The 21281-nt window shown below is 40.6% G+C and overlaps 1 protein-coding gene across 2 annotated transcripts in view; it reads left to right on the top strand.

Moving 5' to 3' along the window:
- LOC117413246 (AT-rich interactive domain-containing protein 1A-like) overlaps window positions 1–21281 on the top strand; it is a 58443-nt gene that overhangs the window by 11765 nt on the left and 25397 nt on the right. For both annotated transcript variants that reach the window (XM_058997548.1, XM_058997547.1), the window contains exons 2-4: window positions 9427–9630; window positions 10835–11377; window positions 12664–12783. In XM_058997548.1, coding sequence (XP_058853531.1) covers window positions 9427–9630; window positions 10835–11377; window positions 12664–12783 — 867 coding nt within the window. The remainder of the gene's footprint in view (window positions 1–9426; window positions 9631–10834; window positions 11378–12663; window positions 12784–21281) is intronic.

Raw genomic sequence — 21281 nt, 5'->3', positions numbered from 1 at the left:
TGTTCTATTTGAAAATGGAGGAAGGGCTTGGTGCATAAACGGTTTTGTATAGGGGGTAGGTTTAAGCAAGCAACAGTGATTTGAGTTTAAGTGACAAACTCCTCAGCACAAGTTGGAAGTCAAAACATAGGACAGTTTCACAAGTTTGATCAGACTGATGATACTTATTTAAACAATACTCGAAGCAGTATAGTCACAGACATGGCCTATAATTCTGTATTTGTGGATGAACAGTTGAATATATTGTGTAATAAATCCCTCTAGTATGCGTTTACTGTTAATTATTCCCAAATTTAATTAATTATATATATAAATATCACACACACACATTTTTTTTTTTAAATGGAAGCCTCTGGCAATTATACCAGGGCAAGAGGTCATTAGCTTAAACCTAATTTGTGCGTTTCTTTTAAATTGCCCTTCAAATCCCTAGCTTGATTTAGTAATTTTGAAAAGCATAATTAAATGATGATTTAACTGTGCTGTCTTGTCTTCTCTGGTGAAGGTAAATGACATGCAGTTTCTTTTTTGGTGTTTTTAAACCCTTTCAACAAGGTTAATGGCTCTTTGCTTCCAAGAGGGGAAAAATACTCAAACCTGCTCTAAAGGGACTCTTAAAATTGTCCTTTTAAAAGGAAAGACACAGGGATTTCCATACAGTCTGAAATGAGTTGTTTTCTGTGGTTAATGTTGATAAAATCTCCAATCCGATTTCACCTAATCCTAGGACTGCAACTGCCCAGCCAAAATTGGCCACTTCCCGCAAGTGGGATTAAAACTATTCGTGCTTTGGACCTTTTCATACCTCTTTTTCCACTGGCATAGGCAGAGAAAATTCAGCACCACATCATATCGCCTGGGTGCAGACCCAGACTGGGCGCAAAAGTGCCAGCAGATTTGCAATGCAGTTCAATTCAATTTAGGTGAAAAAACCACCAGCATTGACAAAATACATAGTAAAGATCACTGTTGTGCTACATGTGCTTTGGTGAGAGGCACCAGTGAAGATGTAGTTCTGGTATTGCTGCAGCTTGTGATTGAAATGGGAATCCATATTCTCCAACAGAAAACCTATGGACGTCTAATTCAGAGTCTCGTGAGTTTTCTTTCCTATAATCAAGTTTAACTTGGTAATTGTACAGGAGTTCATCCATAGTGTCTCTGGTGAGACAGTAGACTGACAATAGTTGAATTCCAAGTGTTTAATCAGAGTATCAGTTCTTTCATATCAAACAACTTGTGCTGGTTGGAATGACAATTCAAAATGTTTAAGTACATTCAGTTACTATATATTGATTCGATGTGAAGCCTTGTAAATGGTAACCCATTATAGGATTGATCTAAAATTGGCATCTTAACATAGACAGAAAAAAGGTGTGAGATTGATGCTGAGAGTTCATCTCAGCAAGTCGTTTTAATCACAAGCTCACTGTCATTTCCTGTCTAAGACCATGCTTTGATTCTTTACTGCCTTGTAGTCCCGAATCTCTTTGATTCAAGACCAGTGGCTTTGCCACCAGCAGCCAGGGCTACTTTCATGTGGCCAGATTTGCTCCAAGAAGTCATGAGGCAAACCTTTTAAATAAAATTCTTGTCAGATAATTAGGTTATGCATGCAGAGAACATCAACATTTTACACGTGTGCAATTCTAGTTTAATATTTTCTCAATTGGAATAACCTTTACTATCAACAGTGTGACATTTAGAATTGAATCTGAATTATGGAATCGGCAGCCCCTTTATTTATTGTGGTTCATTCAGCCAGTGGTACTTGTCTGAGGTTTGTCTCTCCTTTCCTGGTGGGGAATTCTATTTAAAAAGACCTTTTTGCAGTCTGAGCCGCGGATCACACAAAGCCACCCCGTCAGTAATTCAGTTACTAAAATTCTCAAACCATGCAATCTGAGGCACAATCTCTGTTTTAGTAGTCTTGGGGAGGCTGGAGTAATTGCAGCATGCTGGCCAGTTTAACAAGGATCACATTGAAAACATTCTGGGGAATACTCTAATCATTTACCTGGAGAGCCGTTATTAGCAGCCAGGCTCCCGTTATTTCATTCATACTGCTTTCCACACATCGTGGGGGGAGTCTGTGCATGTGAATGACTGTTTTATTGTTGATGCGGTGCTGTTGAGCCTGTGGCACTGTGTGTACTTTTGCAGGTAGAGGGATAGCCTGTCTTTGATTTGCTTTGCCAGGACTTCCTTTAAAATTGGATTTGTGAAGGAAAGCAGCAGCAAGGGCAGTGTGAGGCTTCCCTTTGTTGACTGGGGTAATTTGGTCAGGGGTTTGGATAAAAATGCATGTGACACATCTTTTATTTTATTTCTTCTACCTATATATCTCAAACCTCTTCCAAATGTGGTGACTCTTGGTATAGAGATTGCACGAAGGCTGTTGATCTACGTGTTAAAATATTAAACATTTCAACTTTTGGTTTGGCATTTAAAAATGTACACATTTACAATAAGTGATTTGCTGTATGATTACAAAATTAAAATACCATTATTAAATTGCAGTGGTAAGTGATTTAACTTTGAGATCAATGCAAGATCCTCACAAAACCAGGACGTTTTCAATTAAGCTTTTGTTAAATATTAATTCCATTTGACCATTCAATTGTTATAAACCTTTTTAAGGTAGAAATCCAGGTCATCGTCATAGGACAAGGTAGTCAAAGCAATCTCTCTAGAACCGCTTACTTAACAAGTTTGCCTGGACGTTTGTACAGGATGCTACTTAACAGCTCGTTCTGTTAGCCACCAGAATGGGAGATCGCATATCAATCAATCTTTATTTTATATAGCGCCTTTCATAGTGGACCATCATCACAAAGCACTTAAATAAAAAGTTGTTCTGAGGCCCATAGCTAAGAAGATTTGTGATATTTTGGTGCAGGGCATTTTTTCTTTCTCATTTGCGTAGGTACGATACTCCGATTTTTCTTTTTTTTTTTCTATCACATCTAAAAAATGAAGTGCAGTGTCGGAGTAAACTTTGCAACAGACTGCCCAGTGTGTAAGCATGGCATTAGGTTGCCCATCTTCTTCATCTCGTTTTATATCAACTTTCATTGCCGGCTTACATTTATTAATGAATCTGTCTCCAACGCTAGCCTCTGCTTTCTGTCCCTGACAAATGACTTAAACGTTTGCTGCTTTTAAAGATACAATATTTGGGGTTTTGAGATGCATGGCGAGGATGTGTCAGTAAAGACAGACAGACGGCACGTTTACTGGGAATTGACAGTTAATAGAAACGTATGGGTCTACTTGTTGAGAGGCAGAACTAAGGGTTTGGAAATGAAACCACCTCTTTTGGTGGTCATGGTTCATGTCATTTTGAATTGTGGTGTGTTTTGTAGGGTGATCACTTGGCTAAGGTACCCAGCCAAAAGGACGATGGTGTTACGTTATCATCCTGCCCCCCTTCCCCCCCCCTGGCTCGCTAATGTTGCTACCTGTTGCGTTTTTAATTGTTCTACAAAAATGCTACAAACATTTCTCACAATGAAATCACAACCTTTTAAGCAAAAACTTCTTTCGAAGGTTGTATCGCTAAAATAAGGCTGCAAATGTTTTAATACCAAACAAAAATGAAATTCCTAAAGTGCATTTTATTTCAACTATTAATGTACTGTAAGGATCTTGCATTCATTAATGTTTTCATTTATGGTGTTATTGATCCATTGTAACCTAAAAAAATGATTGTATGTAAAATTAATGTAAAATTCAATGAATTCAAATGACTATACATACTGCAAAGAAAATGTGTGATAAGTGATAGTTTACACAAAAGGTTTACATGTTTAATCTATGAAACAGATTTTCAGCTTCCAGTGAAATCAAATGTTTTACTTGACAGGCAAGAAAAATGCCAGCCATCTTCCCTCTGTGATTTGAAGTTGTTCTGTTAAGGCATTCGATTTGCATTAATACATTCCAAGCATGATTTTGTTGCAGCTGTAATTCGATTTTGGGTTTTTCAGCATTTTGAGAATCAGTTCATGCGCTGGTATTCCACGCTGCACACTCTTTCAATAGCACATTGGTCAAGCTGTGCCCATGTTAATGTACTACAACAGATTGCACACTTAACATAGAGGACATGAGGTCCAAAGGGAGGCTGTATATATAACATTGACTGAGCAACAAACGTTACTCTTCCTGTGGTTTGAGTGTCCTGGTTTCCTATAGTAGGGGCAGTACTAGTTCTTTGTGATGTACATGAAATCAGCACCAAACACAGTATGTTGCTTCACATTTTGCTCTTGGTGAATTTAAGGGAAAGACTGTAAAAGTAGCTGAATCCAGAATCCAATTTAGCAGATCTTGTAGTAGAACCGTTCCTAATAGTCAAGGCACTTCAGTGAGAAACCAGTAGTTAATATAGATGCAAACCTCCTCCAGTTTCCCTGTTTTTTTTTTTTCCCTCCTATTGGCTGTTGACCCAATTACGTTTACACTACGACAGTTTTCACTACAAGATGAATTGTTGTTAATGGTCAATGTTAAACTTGCATCTTAACAATTTGCAATCTGTTCATTGCAACTTTTAATTTAAGAATTACATTTCCATTACCAGTGTGCGTAAAAAAAAAAAAAAAGGTTGGAGGTTTTTTTTGGCCAAGCTCTCTCTCTGTGTGGCTGTCTGCATTGAAACAAATCAGCCTTTCTTGTTTGATTGCTTCTTTGCTGGTAGAACAATAGTCTGTGCTCTCTCTGTGCCATGTGTTGGGTCACATGAGCAGCCGTTGTTTATCGTCTGTCCTCAGTCCATCTGTTTGATTCAGCGCTATCACTGCTATCAGGCACTGCGCCAAGTCTCCCCCTCCCCCCAGACAGCAGCCCGTCCTGCCGTGAGACATTCCAAACAGCACAACCTTTTCTGCCAAGAGTACTTTGGCTTTCTTTTATGCAGATTAGCCATGTGCTTTTTTTTAATGTGTTTAACAGGAAAGAGGTTTTCCTCCAGCCATTGATTAGATGACTAAGCCCTACAGCTGTGCAAAGTGGAAGGCTTGCATATATACATGCATGGGAATACAGATTGAATAAATATGTATTAAAAATTTGGCATTCAGATTTTTAAAGTAATTTTCTGTTTTAGCTTGTATGGGTATAAAGATGTCATGGTTTTGAATGGCAGGCTAATCAAAGCCTGGAATTTTAACACTCAAAGTAGACTGAAACCTGTTCTTGCTTGTTTTTATCTGTTTTTTTTTAATTGAATGAATGCACTGAATAGCCAGTTGTTAATGTGCTGCTAGTTGTGACTGTGCTTGATTAGGTCATTTAAATTCCTGCGCTGACACCTGATGCTGTAATATTTCTGCACCAGTTAGTTTTTGTGATCATAGGGTCAGGTGTGTGTGGTTTTGTTTGTCCTGTTCTGTTGCTGTCCTTTGGGCTCAGTAAATGCACATTTAGGAACAAGCATACTTTCTCATCTTGTTTTCTAAACTTGAGTCGCTTCAACATCCTGCACATGAATGTTCATGTCTTTGAATCATTTTGCTTGGCTCTGTAGTGTAAAAAGAATCGCTTGGAGACCAGAGCAGACTATATTGTTAAATACCTACCTTAGAAAGGTGTAGTAACCAGACCTTGGGTCAATTAGAATTGTAATTGTGTAATCTGTAACTGCAATTACAATGTCATTGTAATGATACCATCAATTACACACCTTTCCAAGTTCCATATTGGGTTTTACATCGAGCAGTCATTATTCTTTTTCAACCACTTTGTGACCCCATTTTTTTGAAGAAAAAAGTTCCATATGTTTCTGTATTTGTACCTGTGATTATTTCTTGGTTATTTAGAGTAAATAGAGTTCACTTCTTACACACACAAATGAGATGTGAACAGTGAAAGAGGCTGGATGCTGAGCTGGAGGCAGTGCTGGTTTGCAGCCACAAGACCGAGGAAGAGACACTTTGGCGCAATAGCTCAGTAGAAGGAAGAGCAATTCACTGAACTTGCAACACAGCAACAGTTGTGCGTACAGTGAAAAAGAGTACCCATTTCAGGATGTGAAACTGCTCATGTAGTAAAACAAGGAATCGATCATCCCTGTAACTGAATTCATGTAGTACAATTATGGAATGAATAGGGTGTTGTCATTCGAAGGTCTTAAGTGAGGCATTTAATATGTTAAGTGCTCCCCACCCTCCCCTCAATCCTGGTTCCATCCCTGTAAGTGAAGCGTTGATTTTCTAGATTGCCACTTCCGTCATTGAATCAGAAGCTGTTCTATATCAGAATCTGTGTACCCCTAAAATCTGCCTTCACATGCTTTCACAGTATTGAAGTGACAGTGGGATTTGACTAAGTGCATCAGCAATCCTGGCCCAGTACGGTATGCCATCCTGTACATTCGATTCTGTGAGTCAGGTCTTAACGCCCTGGATTATGAATGGGTAACAAGGCAACAATTGGTGAATGTTAGCAATATTTAGTCCTTTATTGGATGGAGTGTCTGAAATATTTTCATGCCGAGTTGAAAGCGCGTCTTCCCGGTGGTTCAGTGGAATGCTTTGATCCAGTATTCCGAAATGTTAACTAAAAACACGATCAGGGTTAGTACATACTTAAAGAAATAAAAAATCTTCCATTTACTATAAAACCACCCAACAATAGAAAAACTAAACCTGTGTACTTGTTTATATTAGTATTGCTGAATAAGCATCATTGTTTTACTAGGTATGCCTTCTGTATCATCCGTCTTGTGCCTCTTTTATATACATATATACTGATTCTCTGTATAGTCATTGTTGGGAGGTTCCCTTGTTCACAAATTAGATCTTTTTTTTTGACATCTGTTTTAGAATATGAAGAATTTGACACAGCCTGTGCTTGGATAACTGAAAAGCAAGGTAGTGTCTGTCAAAGCAAGATGGAAGATGAATACTCGCGGGTTGTAATTGGAGGTTCTGATTCAGTTTAATATACTTCCATTTATGGTTTGGAAGAAACTGATTTTTGTATCGAACAGAAGCCACGATGAAATAATCATTGGATTAATTAAATGATCTATTTTTATTGTTTTTTTTTTTTGTTCCCTTCACTATTAAATGGAACTTGAACAAGCTTCAGTGCAGAGCAGGATTGTTAGTGAAGTCCTGTGCAGGCCTGAGAGTTACAATTGTAACTGTGCAATTTGTAATTAATTGCAATTACATTGTAATTGTAGCTGAACCTTGGCACACCTGCAGAATTGTAATTATACCACATAATTGAGTTCAATTACACATTTGCAATCCGATCATTTATGTATTTTCAACCACTTTTAGTAACCCCAAAATGTTATATAGTATGTTTCTGTATTTGTACCTGTGATTTATTGCTTGCTTATTTATAGTTAATGTGTGTCATGTTATACTTTTTTTAGTGTAATTGTAATTACTGCAGAATTGTGACTCATTGTACTTTAACAAAATAGCATTGTATTTGAAACTTCAGCAAACAGTTCTGCTGGAATTGTAATTCTGATTGACCACAGATGACTCCTGTTGCTATTGTCTTCCATTCCTGTACTGTAGTTGCTCCTAAACGCAGATCTCAGTGCGTGATCTGCTTGTAAAGATGTTGGTTTGCAAGATGCCTTAATCATTTTAATACAGAAAGTGTAAAAACAAACACCAAGGTGAATGTAGCCTGCTACAGTCAATGTAAATACTCGCCCCTGCATGTCTTAATGAAATGAGAGTGAAGTTACATGGAAATTTGTAATCTACTATATAATGAACATTTCTGTAGAAATCAGACAGATGTTTTGGCAATGGGGTTTTAAACACGTTTTCTTGTTTACAAGCTTTATCTAAACTGCAAAAATAGCAGGATAGTACATGTGTGCAGGTAGTTTACAGGCAAAGCATGGGATGGGATGACTACAAGGAAAGCAAGCCTTAATCTGGGCAAAGTTATTAAAAGGAGGGATGGGATAGGCTGATAGTGCCTTAAAAAAAAAGGAAAACTGCTTTCTGTCTAGCAGAATCAATGTGTTTTTAGCAGTCCATTGAAACACCAAACTTGGTAGTAGGGTGCCTTTTTTCCACCTGAATACCAACATTATTTAACAGTTGTTCCATAACTCATTTTAATAACCTGTTTTTAAAATAATGGAGCAGAATCTTGACTCTGCTGTCAGAGTGGTAGGATTCCCTATGCTGGTTAAGGCAGGAGCCCAGTGAAGGCTTCACTTGGTTTTGTTCCTGGTCGCAGTACAATGCACTGTCCCACCAGGGTAAAGAGGACTGCCCTCCTATCTGCTATTGATCCGTTTCACCAGGAGGAGGAAAGGGCAGAAACAGAAGGAGGGGGGGTGGGGGGAAGGGGGCTGGATTGAAAAGCTGGAGTGGAGTGTCTAATACAAGGTCTTTTATTCTACCCAGGTCAACATCACCATACTCCATAGCCCTACTCCTCCCTCCCTCCCTCCCTCTCCATATACTACTGGTGTCATTCATTCTGTGCCAAGATTGCTTTATTGAAAAAAAAAAAAAAAAAAAAAAAAAAAAAAACTCCTTTGGCCCTGGTTCAAGCAGGAGTACAGCTGGGATGTGTTAAATTTTCGGCAGACTGCCCTCAATTTGAGATGAGCTATAAATAGCACTGTTGTCAACTTCCTTAACTAAAGCTGAGTGAGGTAAAATTCAGGTTAATAACCGTGGGAAGCAATTCAACTTTTGTCTTGAAAGTGAAGCAGTGGCTTTCGGATTCTGAAGTGCCATCCATCGTTGGGGAATGGAAGCGGGGGCCAGAAACCTGATCCAGCCCCCCCCCCTTTACCCAAATGATTGTTCAGGATAACCCAGCAGACAAGGGAATCCGCTGCTCTTCTGTGTAACGCACACGGGAGACCAGGGGCAGCACACTTTGGTGTGAAGACCAGTGCAAGGGGAGGGTGGGGATTGCTGTCGTGTGGAACACATGAGGCTTATGCATCTAGTCATTCATTCTCTCTGGGACTCCTTCAGCACAGTTTGAGACCTTGGCTTTACTGTAGGTGATTCGATACTGAAGAGAGTCAGACTGTACACCACCTAGTGTGCTTTAAAAAGGCTTTTTGGGATTGTTTGTAATTTTATTGGGATGTGATCTTAAAAGGTATATGTGTAGCATATTTGCTTCTCTAGATTGGCTATGGGTAATGAACTCACTTCTAACCAGTCTGAAGTTAATTTGCTTTGTCAACTGTGAAATAGAAAATGAACCAGCCCTCATCTATCTGAAGTTTCCCAATGAACTGTTCAATGTGTTTGATGACAACTGTGTTACTTTTTTTTCTCTCCCTATTTTAAACTGGACCAGAATGGATTACAAAAAAATTAATGGTCTAGTTCCTGCTTGTATAGCATGTGTAGTGTGAGCTGTCTCTAAATTATATATATATATATATATATGTGTATATATTTTTTTTTCTAGCCTTCAAGCCCGATGGACCAGATGGGGAAGATGAGAGGCCAGCCGTACCCTGGGGCGTATTCCCAGCAGGGGCCTCCCCCAGGGCCGCAGCAGGGGGCCTCGTACCCGGGACAGGGCTACGGACCCCCCACCCCCCAACGCTACCCAATGAGCATGCAGGGCCGCACCCCAGGAAGCATGGGGGCTATGCAGTATGGACAGCAGGTGAGGTCTTGTGAACCTTACCAGAGTTGCTGTCAAAGCTGCCCATTTGAAAAAAACAGTGAAATAGTGTTTCGAAACTCCCGAGGTATCACCTCCAACATGTAACTAGTTTTGGGGCTCCTAACCAAGGCTTCTAAACCTCTTGTATTTCAATAGCATAATCACTTCAATGGAGTGGTTCTCTGAACCAGATTTAGCACTAAACCTAGACCAATCTATCCAAGGTTACATTAGGTAGTCTGAGACTTGCTTAGCCTTCCTGTCCTTTTGTTTTAGATTTAGTTTTCCAGATTAAGTTGGATTTGGGCATTTGTCATGCCCAATGACAGCAGTTCACTTCCGGTGCAGCAAGTATTGGGATCCCCTGCTCCCCGGAAATAATTTTATTATTATTATTATTATTATTATTATTATTATTATTATTTATTTCTTTAGCAGACGCCCTTATCCAGGGCGACTTACAATCGTAAGCAAATACATTTCAAGTATTACAATACAAGTAATACAACGACCCAATACCAGCTGCACAGGAAAATGCTAGGAAATCTGAACTGGTAAATGTTTGGGGACTTATTCAAAGTGGGCTGTAGTGTGGTAAACCTACATTATTTACAACAGATTGAGACTTGTGAAAAAGCTGTTGAAACCAAACAGACAAGCCATACAGTCTCTTTCTACATTACATTACATTGCTGCTGAAGTAAGCAGGACTGAAGTGTGTGTGTGTGTGTGTGTGTGTGTGTGTGTGTGTGTGCGCGCGCGCTTTGGAGTTGGAAGGGAATGTGCTATAATACTAGTACCCCAGCAAATTGGCACATGCAGGGCTGGACTCAACTTTCACTGAACTATTGTGTGTTGAATTCGATGACTTCTTTGCTTGGGATGTCCATTTCAGACATAGAATTAAGTGCCATAATAGTAATTGATTTGTATATACAAGATATTTGTTTGCAAGGTTTCAAATGTTAACCAGTAAATGCTATTGGGGAAATTTAACATTTGGGTCCGTGAAGGCAATACAGAAACAAACGTGTTGAAAATGGAGAGCAACTTTGATAAGGGATAACATTATACCCTGCATGTTCTATGTATTTGTGCCACAGGTCGTGGGCGTGAAATATCAAATGAAGGATTGGTTGTAGGACTACTTACAGCATTACCAAGTTCCAGGTTTAACCCAGCTTTGTTCTGTTCTCTTGTGTAGATGCCTACCTATGGGCAGCAGGGTCCAGCTGGCTATGGACAGCAAGGCCAGGGTGCCCCCTACTACAGTCAGCAAGCTCAGCCCCCTCTCGCCCAGCAGCAACAGCCTCCTCAGCAGCAGCAGTCTCCGTACCCCCAGCAACCTCAGGCACAGCCAGCCTCCCAGTCTCCATACTCCCAACAGCACCCGGCCCAGCCCTCGGGCCAGTCTCCTTACCCCCAGCCACTCCCGACTCCCCAGCCTCAATCACAGCAGCCACCTCAGTCCCAATCTCCGTACTCACAGTCCCAGTCTCCGCAGGCCTCCCAGGCTCCCTACCCCCAGCAGCAGCAGCAACCACCCCAGCAGGGCCCCCAGCCCCAACCAGGCTACCCCCAGCCTCCCGCACAGCAACCACCTCCGCTAGCTACACCGGCGCCGCAGCAGGCCCAGCCGCAGCCTCCTCCTGGACAGAGTCAGCCAGTCCCCTACTCGCAGGCCCAGCAGCCGCCTCAGCAGCAGCAGCAGCAGTCTCCATACCAGCGTTTCCCCCCTCCTCCTCAGGTACTGTACAGCTTTCCCTTGCTGTTACCCACCCCACCTCCTAGCCAACATTTGATGTTGTAATGTTGATTTCTAAGCTTTTTAAAATGGTTATTCTGCTGGCTTCAACCACATTTTTTTGTTACTTGAATTCATTTTCCAGCATTGCTTTTTAAATGATTGTTGGTAGTCAGAACGTTTTTGGTTTGATTCTCTTATTACAAATGAGTATCTGATGTGCAGGTTCAGGCGTGATGTAACAAGGAATTTACAATGTGGCGATTAGGGGGATACCCCTACTCAAAATTACTGTTAATGTTGTGATACCAGAGATTATGGACTGGCTAGTTGACTTGATGATCAATACTTGGAAGTCCCAGCTCAGTCTGAGTCTACAAAACCTTTCTGCAGAGCACTGCGTCCTGCCTGTGTGAAGCCTGCACTCACACCTGATCAGAAAACCTTGTCCTCTCTTGATCATACACCTGGGTCAATATCCCAGCGCTGTCACTGTCAGCGGCGTGAGATCTTTAGTGTTGACCAAACAGGACCTTGACTTTGAGCCTTATTCAATGGCTAGTTCCTCCAACAGCACAGCGATCGTTATCTACTGCTGGTGGGGCTTGAATGCAGAGTCCGGGATTTAAATCTAGTGACTCTGCACATGTTCTGGTTTGTTAGTTTATAAATGGTCTCTGCCAACCTCCTGATGAGCGTCTGCCTTTGTTGTGGCCTAAAAACAAAGCAAGCATGATACTAACAATGCAAAAAACACATGGTTAGGTGGAGGTGTTGAGCACAACATGCATTCAAATTCAAATGGACTGATTTTATGCCCAGTGGCAGATATATCAGTGGATATAGTGTATCCCACTATAGCAAGAACCATTCATTTATTTCTGATGAAACTTGGTATGGGCATTTTAAGTCCTTTTTGTTTTTGAATTCATCTGAATCGTAGTTCTTGCCTGTAATTAAGCTAATGGAGGCTATGTTTTGTTCCAGATTTAAAATGATTGTTTCATTTGTTCATGGTAATGACCCTTGATTTTTGAGCTAGGCTATATCCTGATATCCTGGGAGTGGTTTGCCTGAATTTTTTTTGTTTTGTTTTATTTGAGATGCAATTCTAAATGTCAGTCCTGACACCTGTACTAGAAGGCTGTATCAGTGTTCATGGACAGGTGTTTTTATGTTTTGGCTAATTTGAAGCAGTGACAACAGGATCTGCTCGAACTCCATCGGTACCAGATATATTCTAGTGTTTTGGCTGTTAACCCCCTCCCTCCCCCTTGGTGCTCTTTCAGGAGTTATCCCAGGATTCATTCGGGTCCCAGTCCAGCGCCCCTCCTTCCAATTCCGGCATGGCTTCCAGTAAGAGTGGACCGGAGGATGTGAACATGCAGGGTCGACCCTCCAGTTTACCCGTGAGTGAGCCTGCTTTCAGACTGGCACTGTTAGACATGGGCAGGGGTTCAAGTGAACGATCATTTCATCATGTGAAAGGACCGTTAGTCTTCAAAGATTTTAGCTACCAGTGGAGTATTTCTATTTTATCCACATTTATTCAAATACACCATCCCCACCACTCCCAAATCCAAATGAATACTACATTTTATTGACTCTTGTTTACCATTGTATCAAATTGTGTAGTCACATTGACTGGACACAAGCAACTCTGGAACAAGTGAATGCGAAATATAAATCTAGCTTCTTGAAGTAGAATTAACAGTGCAGGAGAAGGTTACATAGTAAAAGATGTCCACTGGAAGATGGATCATTTTGTGAAGGGATGTGTTGGAGCAGTAGCGGCTCCTGACTAAGTGGGCAGGCTGAACAACAAAACCTGCTTTTTTTTATTGTGTGTCTATATAACACAATGTAGATTTTTTTTGTTTTAACAAAGGCACTTTAGTAAACGCTCCTACAGATCGATGAATCACCTGTTTGCACCTTGTTACTGAGTGATTACTGTGCTGTGTGTGAGAAACTGACACTGACAGCATCAGATGGGTTGACAGAGGAAACATTCTCTCAGCTGTGTGACCTTGCTTACCCCGAAGCTCCGCCAGAAAATGACACCGATGACACAAATAAAATGTTTATTTTATTGTTCATTACATGTGTTGCAATTTACAAAAATGCTGGCTGGTTTGTGGAGTTGTGGCTTATAGCCTGTGAGTGATTAAATAACTGAATTGCTCCCTACAATAATGTACTACTCGCAGACACACACGGTCTTCACTAAAGTCCTAATTTAAAGACAGTACGTTTCACTGTAGCCCTCTGGATGTAATTGTTAGCTAGGTGGCTACATTTTTATTTTTATTTAAATCAGCAGTGGAAAAAGACTGCATCAGCAAGTACCGTACAATACGCTGAATGTACTAGGTTAGATACTAATGAGAGCAGAAATACAAAAGACAAAACAAGGGAAACGCAGTTTTTTTTTTTTTTAAGAAAACTGCGGGGCTTTGTATCAATAGATCTGAATACCTGGTTTGCTTGAGCCGCCAGTGAATGTTTTGCTATTAAAATGGTACTATAGTACTGTATTGGCATAATTCAGCTTCCAGTCACTTGAAATATGCTGACGATAATGTAAACAACACCAAGCTACAGACAGTCCCAAACTTTAAAACATGTTACTGTTTTATAGGTGAGAATTCAACTTTTATTATAAATATATTGTGTTGTGTTTTAAGCAACATATTATGTTAATGTTCATTATGGTAATTGCTTATTTATTAGTTTTAAAATGTTTAAAAACGTGGCCTATTTTTTTAATCTTGTTTGTACAACTGGCCCCTTCACATCTTCACTTTTTTTTTTCTTTTTTTGGTGGGAGGGCGCAACCCGATATAGATCTCCATTTTTGTAAAATAACTTTACACCTTCCTTCAAAGATGCAACGTGTTTCAGTAAAATCAAACTCCCAATAAACTTCGCATAGAGGTAGAACACGAATGTAAACGTCATGTCCAGTGTGGCTGGCATTGCAGGGGAGATGAAGGGAGGTTTCAGTGCTGTGTTTTGTAAGCATTATTAATGCTTATTCACCACTGCTACACCCAGTTACAGAATAGACTTTTCCTGCATTTTAACAGACTGTGAACGTGAGAGTATATCTGTACATGTGTTTTAAGTGCTTGCCCAGAGGACTACTGAGACACAGACATCAACACGCCTGAGTTTCTAACCCTGTATATATAAGCAAATGCATTCCAATAATCAAGTACTTTTTATTATACATAATAAAACATTTCAAAAGGTACTTCGGAATTTAATACAGTAATAGTATACGCAGCACAAGGCAAACAACTGAATATAACAGAAAACTCAAAATGGGTGAGATTGTCATGTCAGCCAATAACAATACAGCAGACCTTGGAAAGCAAGGTTCGACAATGGAACAGGCGCTAGATGCTAAACGAAACCAACCCGCGATCACAGATCAGTATGGTTATTGCGCAGTGAAATACTTTTTTTAGATTTTTACAAAATTCCATGTCTGCTTAGCTTCCATAGCCTCTTCTGACAAGCTGCCACTGTATTGGATCAATCCTTAATTGGAAAGTAGACCTATATAACAGTCTAGAAAGATTCCACTCAACTCTAGGTCTCTGTTACTGAAAGAGTTAAGAGAATAGCTGATTTACTGAATCAACTGCATATTGAAATCAAACGGTATTTGAGTTTTCACTGTAAATATAAAACTTGAGGACTAACAAGAATAGGGAACACGAGAGGAAGTGTGAAGACAAAGGGTAATGAAGGGTTTTATTTCCATAATCTTTAGTGAGCCATTGCAGGAGTACAAGATCCGAATGGATTTCTGGATCTATATAAATATTTGACTCTTGACAAGCCTTAACCACTGCAGTTCATGAAAATGGAGCAATGGACACTTCCACTGGTCCAGCAGTGTCTGATACATTATGTAACATGATTAATTTATTTTTTTTTTTTCTAAAAAGGTCTCGCGTAAGATCTAGCCCAGGCCATGCATTTATACATTACACAGCATTTATATGTGTGTGTCCCTTACATTGAGGGCTTTCAAATCAGGTTACTTTTAGATTATGACTATTGGTTATTGATGTGCTGCCCTAGGATAAAATGCAGATTGTAAATGTATTTGTTGCCCAAACATGGATTATTAACTAATTAGTTTAAAATGATGGTCAAGGATAAAGGTTTTGTCACGAGTTTCTACAATTATTTTAAATGTGTACTGTAATATGCATTGTCCTCTGGTCTTCTGCTGTATAATTTCCTGCTAGATCTTTGTATATGGGAAGTTGGGGGCTTTAGTAATTTTGCAGTTGTTTTATCGATTTGCTGACCAAAATACTAAAAGAAATCTTAAGAGTAAATTAAACCCTGTACCCTAATAATGTGATAGTACATACAGGACAGATCTAGCTCCTGATGCTATTCAAGCCTGTCCAGCACTGGAATGGCTGTGTGAAGGCAGCTGGTAGACGGCGAGCGAACTGGCTTTGTCGTAGGAGCTGCAGTCAGGAAGTTCAGTTTTGCAGATTGCCTCTGATAACGCCCCTGCTTTATTGGCTGACAGATGAGAAGTGGATCAAGGGGGTTACCTTTGCAGGGAAATTCCCACACTGCCGCATATGATTAGCACAAGAGCAATCAGTCTGGCTGTATCACCAGACTGAACTGATTTCACTCAATCAGCTTTCTCTCTCCCTCGCCCTGGTGCCAACTGGCACAGGAATGGCAAGAACCAGTTCGTCAGGTTTTCGAGGCTGCCTCTCCTGCCGAAATGTGTGTTTTATGTCGCACTATGGGTGGATCCTGTATTCAGAGGTGAACTTGAACATGGTTATGTTAAGTCTTTTGGGCTTAGGCTTGAGGAGGCAGGGGGTCTTTATTGAAGGATTAGTATCTCTGAGTGACTGTGTTCCCATCATGATGTGTAGTGGAGAGTGTGAGAACAGTGTAGGTAGTAACTGTTTGTGAATTTAACTGGGTTGTGTGATGGGGTCCCTGCTGAGAACAGTTATGCAGAACCACAGAGTTGGGAATGTTTCTTTCATTGAGAGTATTTTTACACTGTTTTCATTGTGCAGTTGGTCTGCTGTAAGGTAGGAGGATCTGATATATGTAATCACTGGGTTGTGTGAATAGTCTTTTGCACAGCTTTTTATAATGCAATTCAGTCGTCTCTAATTAAAGAAATAGGTTTAGGTTTGAGTGACATGTTGAGATTGGTGCAGCTGTAGATGTGCTAGTTTTCTGTCCAGACTGGTTTCATGATGCACATGGAAATGCAGCTTTTAAACACTCCTACAACAGGCTGGTCTGTACAACTCAATCTCCTCTTGTTCAAATCTACAGTCCAATCTTCAACCGGGCATTACACAAGTTTATGCTTCTTGTTTTTGCTTTTTCTAGAGTAATTCACCAAATCTCCAATATGCAGTCAGATTTAAAACCTACTTCTCGCCGGTGAGGTTAAAAAGTCGGTTGTGGTTACGTCATCTCGTGGATTCTCATTAGGTTTTGTGGATTTCAATAAGACTCCCATTGATGCATTCCTGGTTTTACTAGGAGTAAAGACTTACCTGGTCTTGTTACCTGTACATAAGTCTTATTTCCGTCACAGAGGTTACTTCCACTGTTGGAGTTGGAGAGAGAGAGAGAGAGAGTTCTGCCAATGGCTCCTTTCCAGGGCTGTCTGGATCAAATGTAACAGTAGAAGGGTTTACATGTTTCATATGCCATACATGACTTGGTTGGCCATTCCTGCATCTTTTGAAAGTAATAATCTGGCAAATAAACTGTGATTTTGATCGCTGGTTTGCTCCCTTCTACAGAGTCGGGTTGCATTCAGGAATGTTCCTCGTGCCACACTGTTGCCAGCATTGTCATGCTTTCACTTTTCTGGACAGTAGTTTCCTTTTCCTGTTTTGTGAGATTATTATTATTTTTACTCCATTTATAAGACTTGGATTGCCACAAGAGTGTTAACCTCAATTGATTTCCTACCCCCAGCAATGGCCCGTTATAAATGGCTCATTTCCTGGGCTGCCCCTGTCTGTCAGCTAGCTGTTACGGCCCTACTGGCTTCAGTGCGACTGTCTTGAAACTGACTATTACATATGGATGCATGAATGGAAATAAGATTTCCATTGCATAGCAGTTTGATCCGTTCCTGGTTTTACTATGAGTAAGACACACCTGAGCTTGTTACCTCTATGCTGGAGGTAATCAAGCTCTTGGTAAGATCTGGAATGGGGGAAACTGCTATGCAATAGGAGTCTTATTCCCATACCTGGAATGGATTGCACAGGCTGGGAGAAATAGTTAAGGTCCTGATTTGGTCATGATGGTTAGAGGTTTTCTGTAGTAGTAGTCATTATTAAAAAGCAACTGCCAAAAAAAGGTTGTGTTTCTGTTGATCATGCTGTGATGATTCAAAAACATTTAGAAGAGAGATTGCATTAGAATCATTTTGTAGTGCAGCATTTAGCATTTTTGCATTGGTAAGAATCTGTCTAGGCTATCAACATTTGTAACCAACATAGCATGAAAAAATTATGTAACTAGCTGTATTCATTTAAAATATGCAGTTTTTAATACATTTGTGGTGAATTGTGTAGGTGGGTGTGGTGTACTAAACCTAGGAATATTCACTGCTCAGACTTGATTGTAAAAATAGGACAGCTGTACAGGCATTTCGCCTGGCTGAATTTCCTATTCCAATCTTGAGAAACATCAAGCAGCTTGCATGGAGATTGTACACCAGTTTCTCAGGACCTCTGTTGGCCTGCCTTGCTAGAATAAGGGCCACCCACATTGTCAAACGCCTCTTTTGTTTTTCTGGCAGAATTGTACAATATTTTCTTTTTAATGTGTACAGATTTGAATGACTGATTTTCATAGGGGGTTTTATCTGCTTGCGTTTCCTAGTTTTGGTGTGCTACAGAACGCTGAAACGAGGATTGCAGGCTGCCTTGCTTTCTAACTGCGCTGTGTTTTAAAGCAGCTTTCATAACGCTTCTCTGCTCGACCTTGTTTTGCGAGCTGCGGTATTGCAGTATTCAGTGTCTGGGGTGTGTTTCCTGTTTCTATTCTAGTCCATGGCTTCTGGGCCTTTGCTTCCTGTGCATGTGTGTTATTCAGTTTCTGGGGCCCTCGGTTTGCGTTTCTCTCAGCCCTCTATTTTCACAGTAGTGTTTTTAGTCTAAAAGTGGAATTGAGGCTCCATGATTACAGGAACCAGAGAGTGTCAGAACACGCGTGCTGTAGACTGAAGTTTATGTGAATGTCTGAGCTGCTTAACCTTACCAAGATCAGTAACTGGAGCTTTTTATCTGGCATCCCCTATCCCCCCCCCCCCCCCCCCCCAGAAATGCTAGATTTGTTTTTAGATGTTTTAATATTTTAAGGATCTGCAGTTTTAATTTCTGACTCATTTGTATGTTGTACCCCACACTGCAGCAGAAGAACACACACAGACTACAGGAAAAGATACCAAGTGTCTTGGTTTGGCTCTAGCATAGGGTAAAAATATGCAGCCGTTGAAAGCTTTTTCTGGAGAAAACGGGCAGACGGAGGGTAGTCTGAATCCCCCCCAGTTTGGGCTCCTGTTTTTCAGGACTAGGCATCTGTGCTGCTCGCTGGGGCTCCCCGCTGCTATTGTGAGTGAAACAAAAGGCTCATCACACCACTTTTTGGGTTGGATCGTTCTGTAAATGACTTCATGAGAGATGCATTTGAACCCTGGCACCACACCCAAAAGATACATTTTCCTTGATTTGACATTTCTGTTGAGTCTGTTGCAACCTGGAAACTGGTAACTAATCACTGCTTTTTAAATCTTGAATGACAATTTCTGTTGCCCAAGTCCCTAAGGATTTATAAAGCGAGTGAGCAATTCCATTTCTAGCATTGATTAACATTGCAGCTGGTGCTTACAATTAATAATTTATTTTTTATAGAACACGAGAAATGTGAGGACTGAGACTAGGCTGTTTGGTCTAATCTGGCGTTTGGATGCCTGTTACTGACAAATGAACCACACTGTGCATCCCTAGTTTAAAGAATGGCCTGCTTGTTTGCTGTGGGGAGTGCAGCGAGCAAGGCAGCCAGTGATGATGTCACTATGAGAGCATGTTGTGCAGCACGCTCCCAGCTATTTATGTTCACACCAAACAAACGTGTGTCATCAAATATAAATGAAGAGATCTACAGAACAGAAAGTCTTCTATTCAGTACTGCAACAGCCCACAAAAGCTGGGCAGACAGCCTTAAGGAGCATGCTTTTGAAAAGAATGTGCAACTCATAAATGTGTTTTGATTTATTTAATGGTTTAACTCGTTTTATAATTTGACTGTAGATTGGGGCAACAAAGCAAGTTACCAGAATACATTGTTACTATATGTGTAGTGATTTAAAATGTCTAGCTCAATTAGAAGAATACATTTAGAAATCAGACCACAGGATTGGAAATTGAGGCTGTGTTGCACAGGCTAGCTTGTCCTGAGTTTCCAATGGAATGGGAGTGCCCTCTTATGGTTGAGCTCTGCTTTGCAAAGAAGCAGCACACTGGGTCTCAACAACACTAGGAACACCCATTGGTGAAAGTGAACCATATCTCTGAAGACTTATTGGAAGACTTCTTTGTAGGTACGCTATGTCATTCAGATGAGGTGTCAGACTGAAGACCTGCCAGTCTGTCAAGTCATACAGCAGTTGTCATAAGGCGCTGATGGGTAGCCTGTGGGTTTCAATGTCCTTATCAGTAGCCTCTGAAAAGACCTGTTACCCTTTTGAGAATAATGCCGGCAATCTTGTGTTTTAATATAGACCTGTATTGGACACAGGACGCAGCTGGACATAAAATGCAAAGTCATGCATTTCAGATTCATTTAGCGAGCAAGCTTAAAAACCCAACAATCTTCACATTTTGGTTTAGCTTTTCACCCTGCTTAAAAAGAAGCCCTCCCTAAAAAAGATGCAGGGCACCTTAAACGTGTTTTCAGGTGAGACCCTGGCTGCATCAGAGAAATGTGCTTCAGAAATAGACCTTGGAAGATTGAATGCATGTCCGTTTCAGAATCCAGTGGAACTTAACTAATTTATTGAATATTGGTTAAGAAAACTCCAGCTGATTGCTATTGAAATAAGTTTAAAAAAAAAAAAAAAAAAAAAATGAATTGGATGTCAAATGATACGGCCGCCTTTTTGAAAGTTATTGGTTTCAATTTTTTGCTGCCCTTAGGGGAGGGTGATGTACCGGTAGGTCATTATTCATGCGGTTTCCATAGGTTCCTTTTGACATTTTAATGATCAGGGCAGATAAACGAGAGTTATGAGAAGAGCGTGAAATGCATTACATCAAGATTGTTAATTTTAACTAGAGCAGAGAGGCATGATGTATGCAGTGAACTGTTTGTGAGATTGGGGATGGGGCTGGCAGATCTGAGTAATTATTTAGCGGTTGTAATTAAAGCTTGCTCAAAGGAAGGAAGGACGCTGGCTCAGGGCTGTCTCGATTTCCTGTAACAATGACAGGCTTCTCTCTGTAGTAATTGACTGTGTGGTGACCCCTTGACTCCAGCCTGTGTGTGTTGGTGTGTCGACACGTGGAACAGGCTCAGGTTGCCATGGCAGCACTGGAGATGCATCAACTTTTGCAGGGAGGATAAATGAGCCCATCAGATGCTGGATGAGGCTTTGCAGACAGTTTAAAGCATGTCAGGGAGGGAAGTGCTGGTGGAGCTCTAGTTAGTGATAATAGGCTGACTTGCTATCTTGCCGCGGTTAGGGCAGTATCCTGTGTTTTTAAGCAGGTATGTTAGATGAGTTTAGCCAGACTGTCCAGTTCAGCTTGCACAAAGGTTGAAGGAGGATGTATTTAAGAGAAACTGCCTTTGCAATTAGATCTGGGATGAA

Source organism: Acipenser ruthenus, chromosome 23 (genome assembly GCF_902713425.1).
Source record: "Acipenser ruthenus chromosome 23, fAciRut3.2 maternal haplotype, whole genome shotgun sequence".
NCBI classification, from domain to species: Eukaryota; Metazoa; Chordata; class Actinopteri; order Acipenseriformes; family Acipenseridae; genus Acipenser; species Acipenser ruthenus.
The sequence above is the reverse complement of the archived record's forward strand: the minus strand, read 5'-3'. Positions and strand labels throughout refer to the sequence as shown.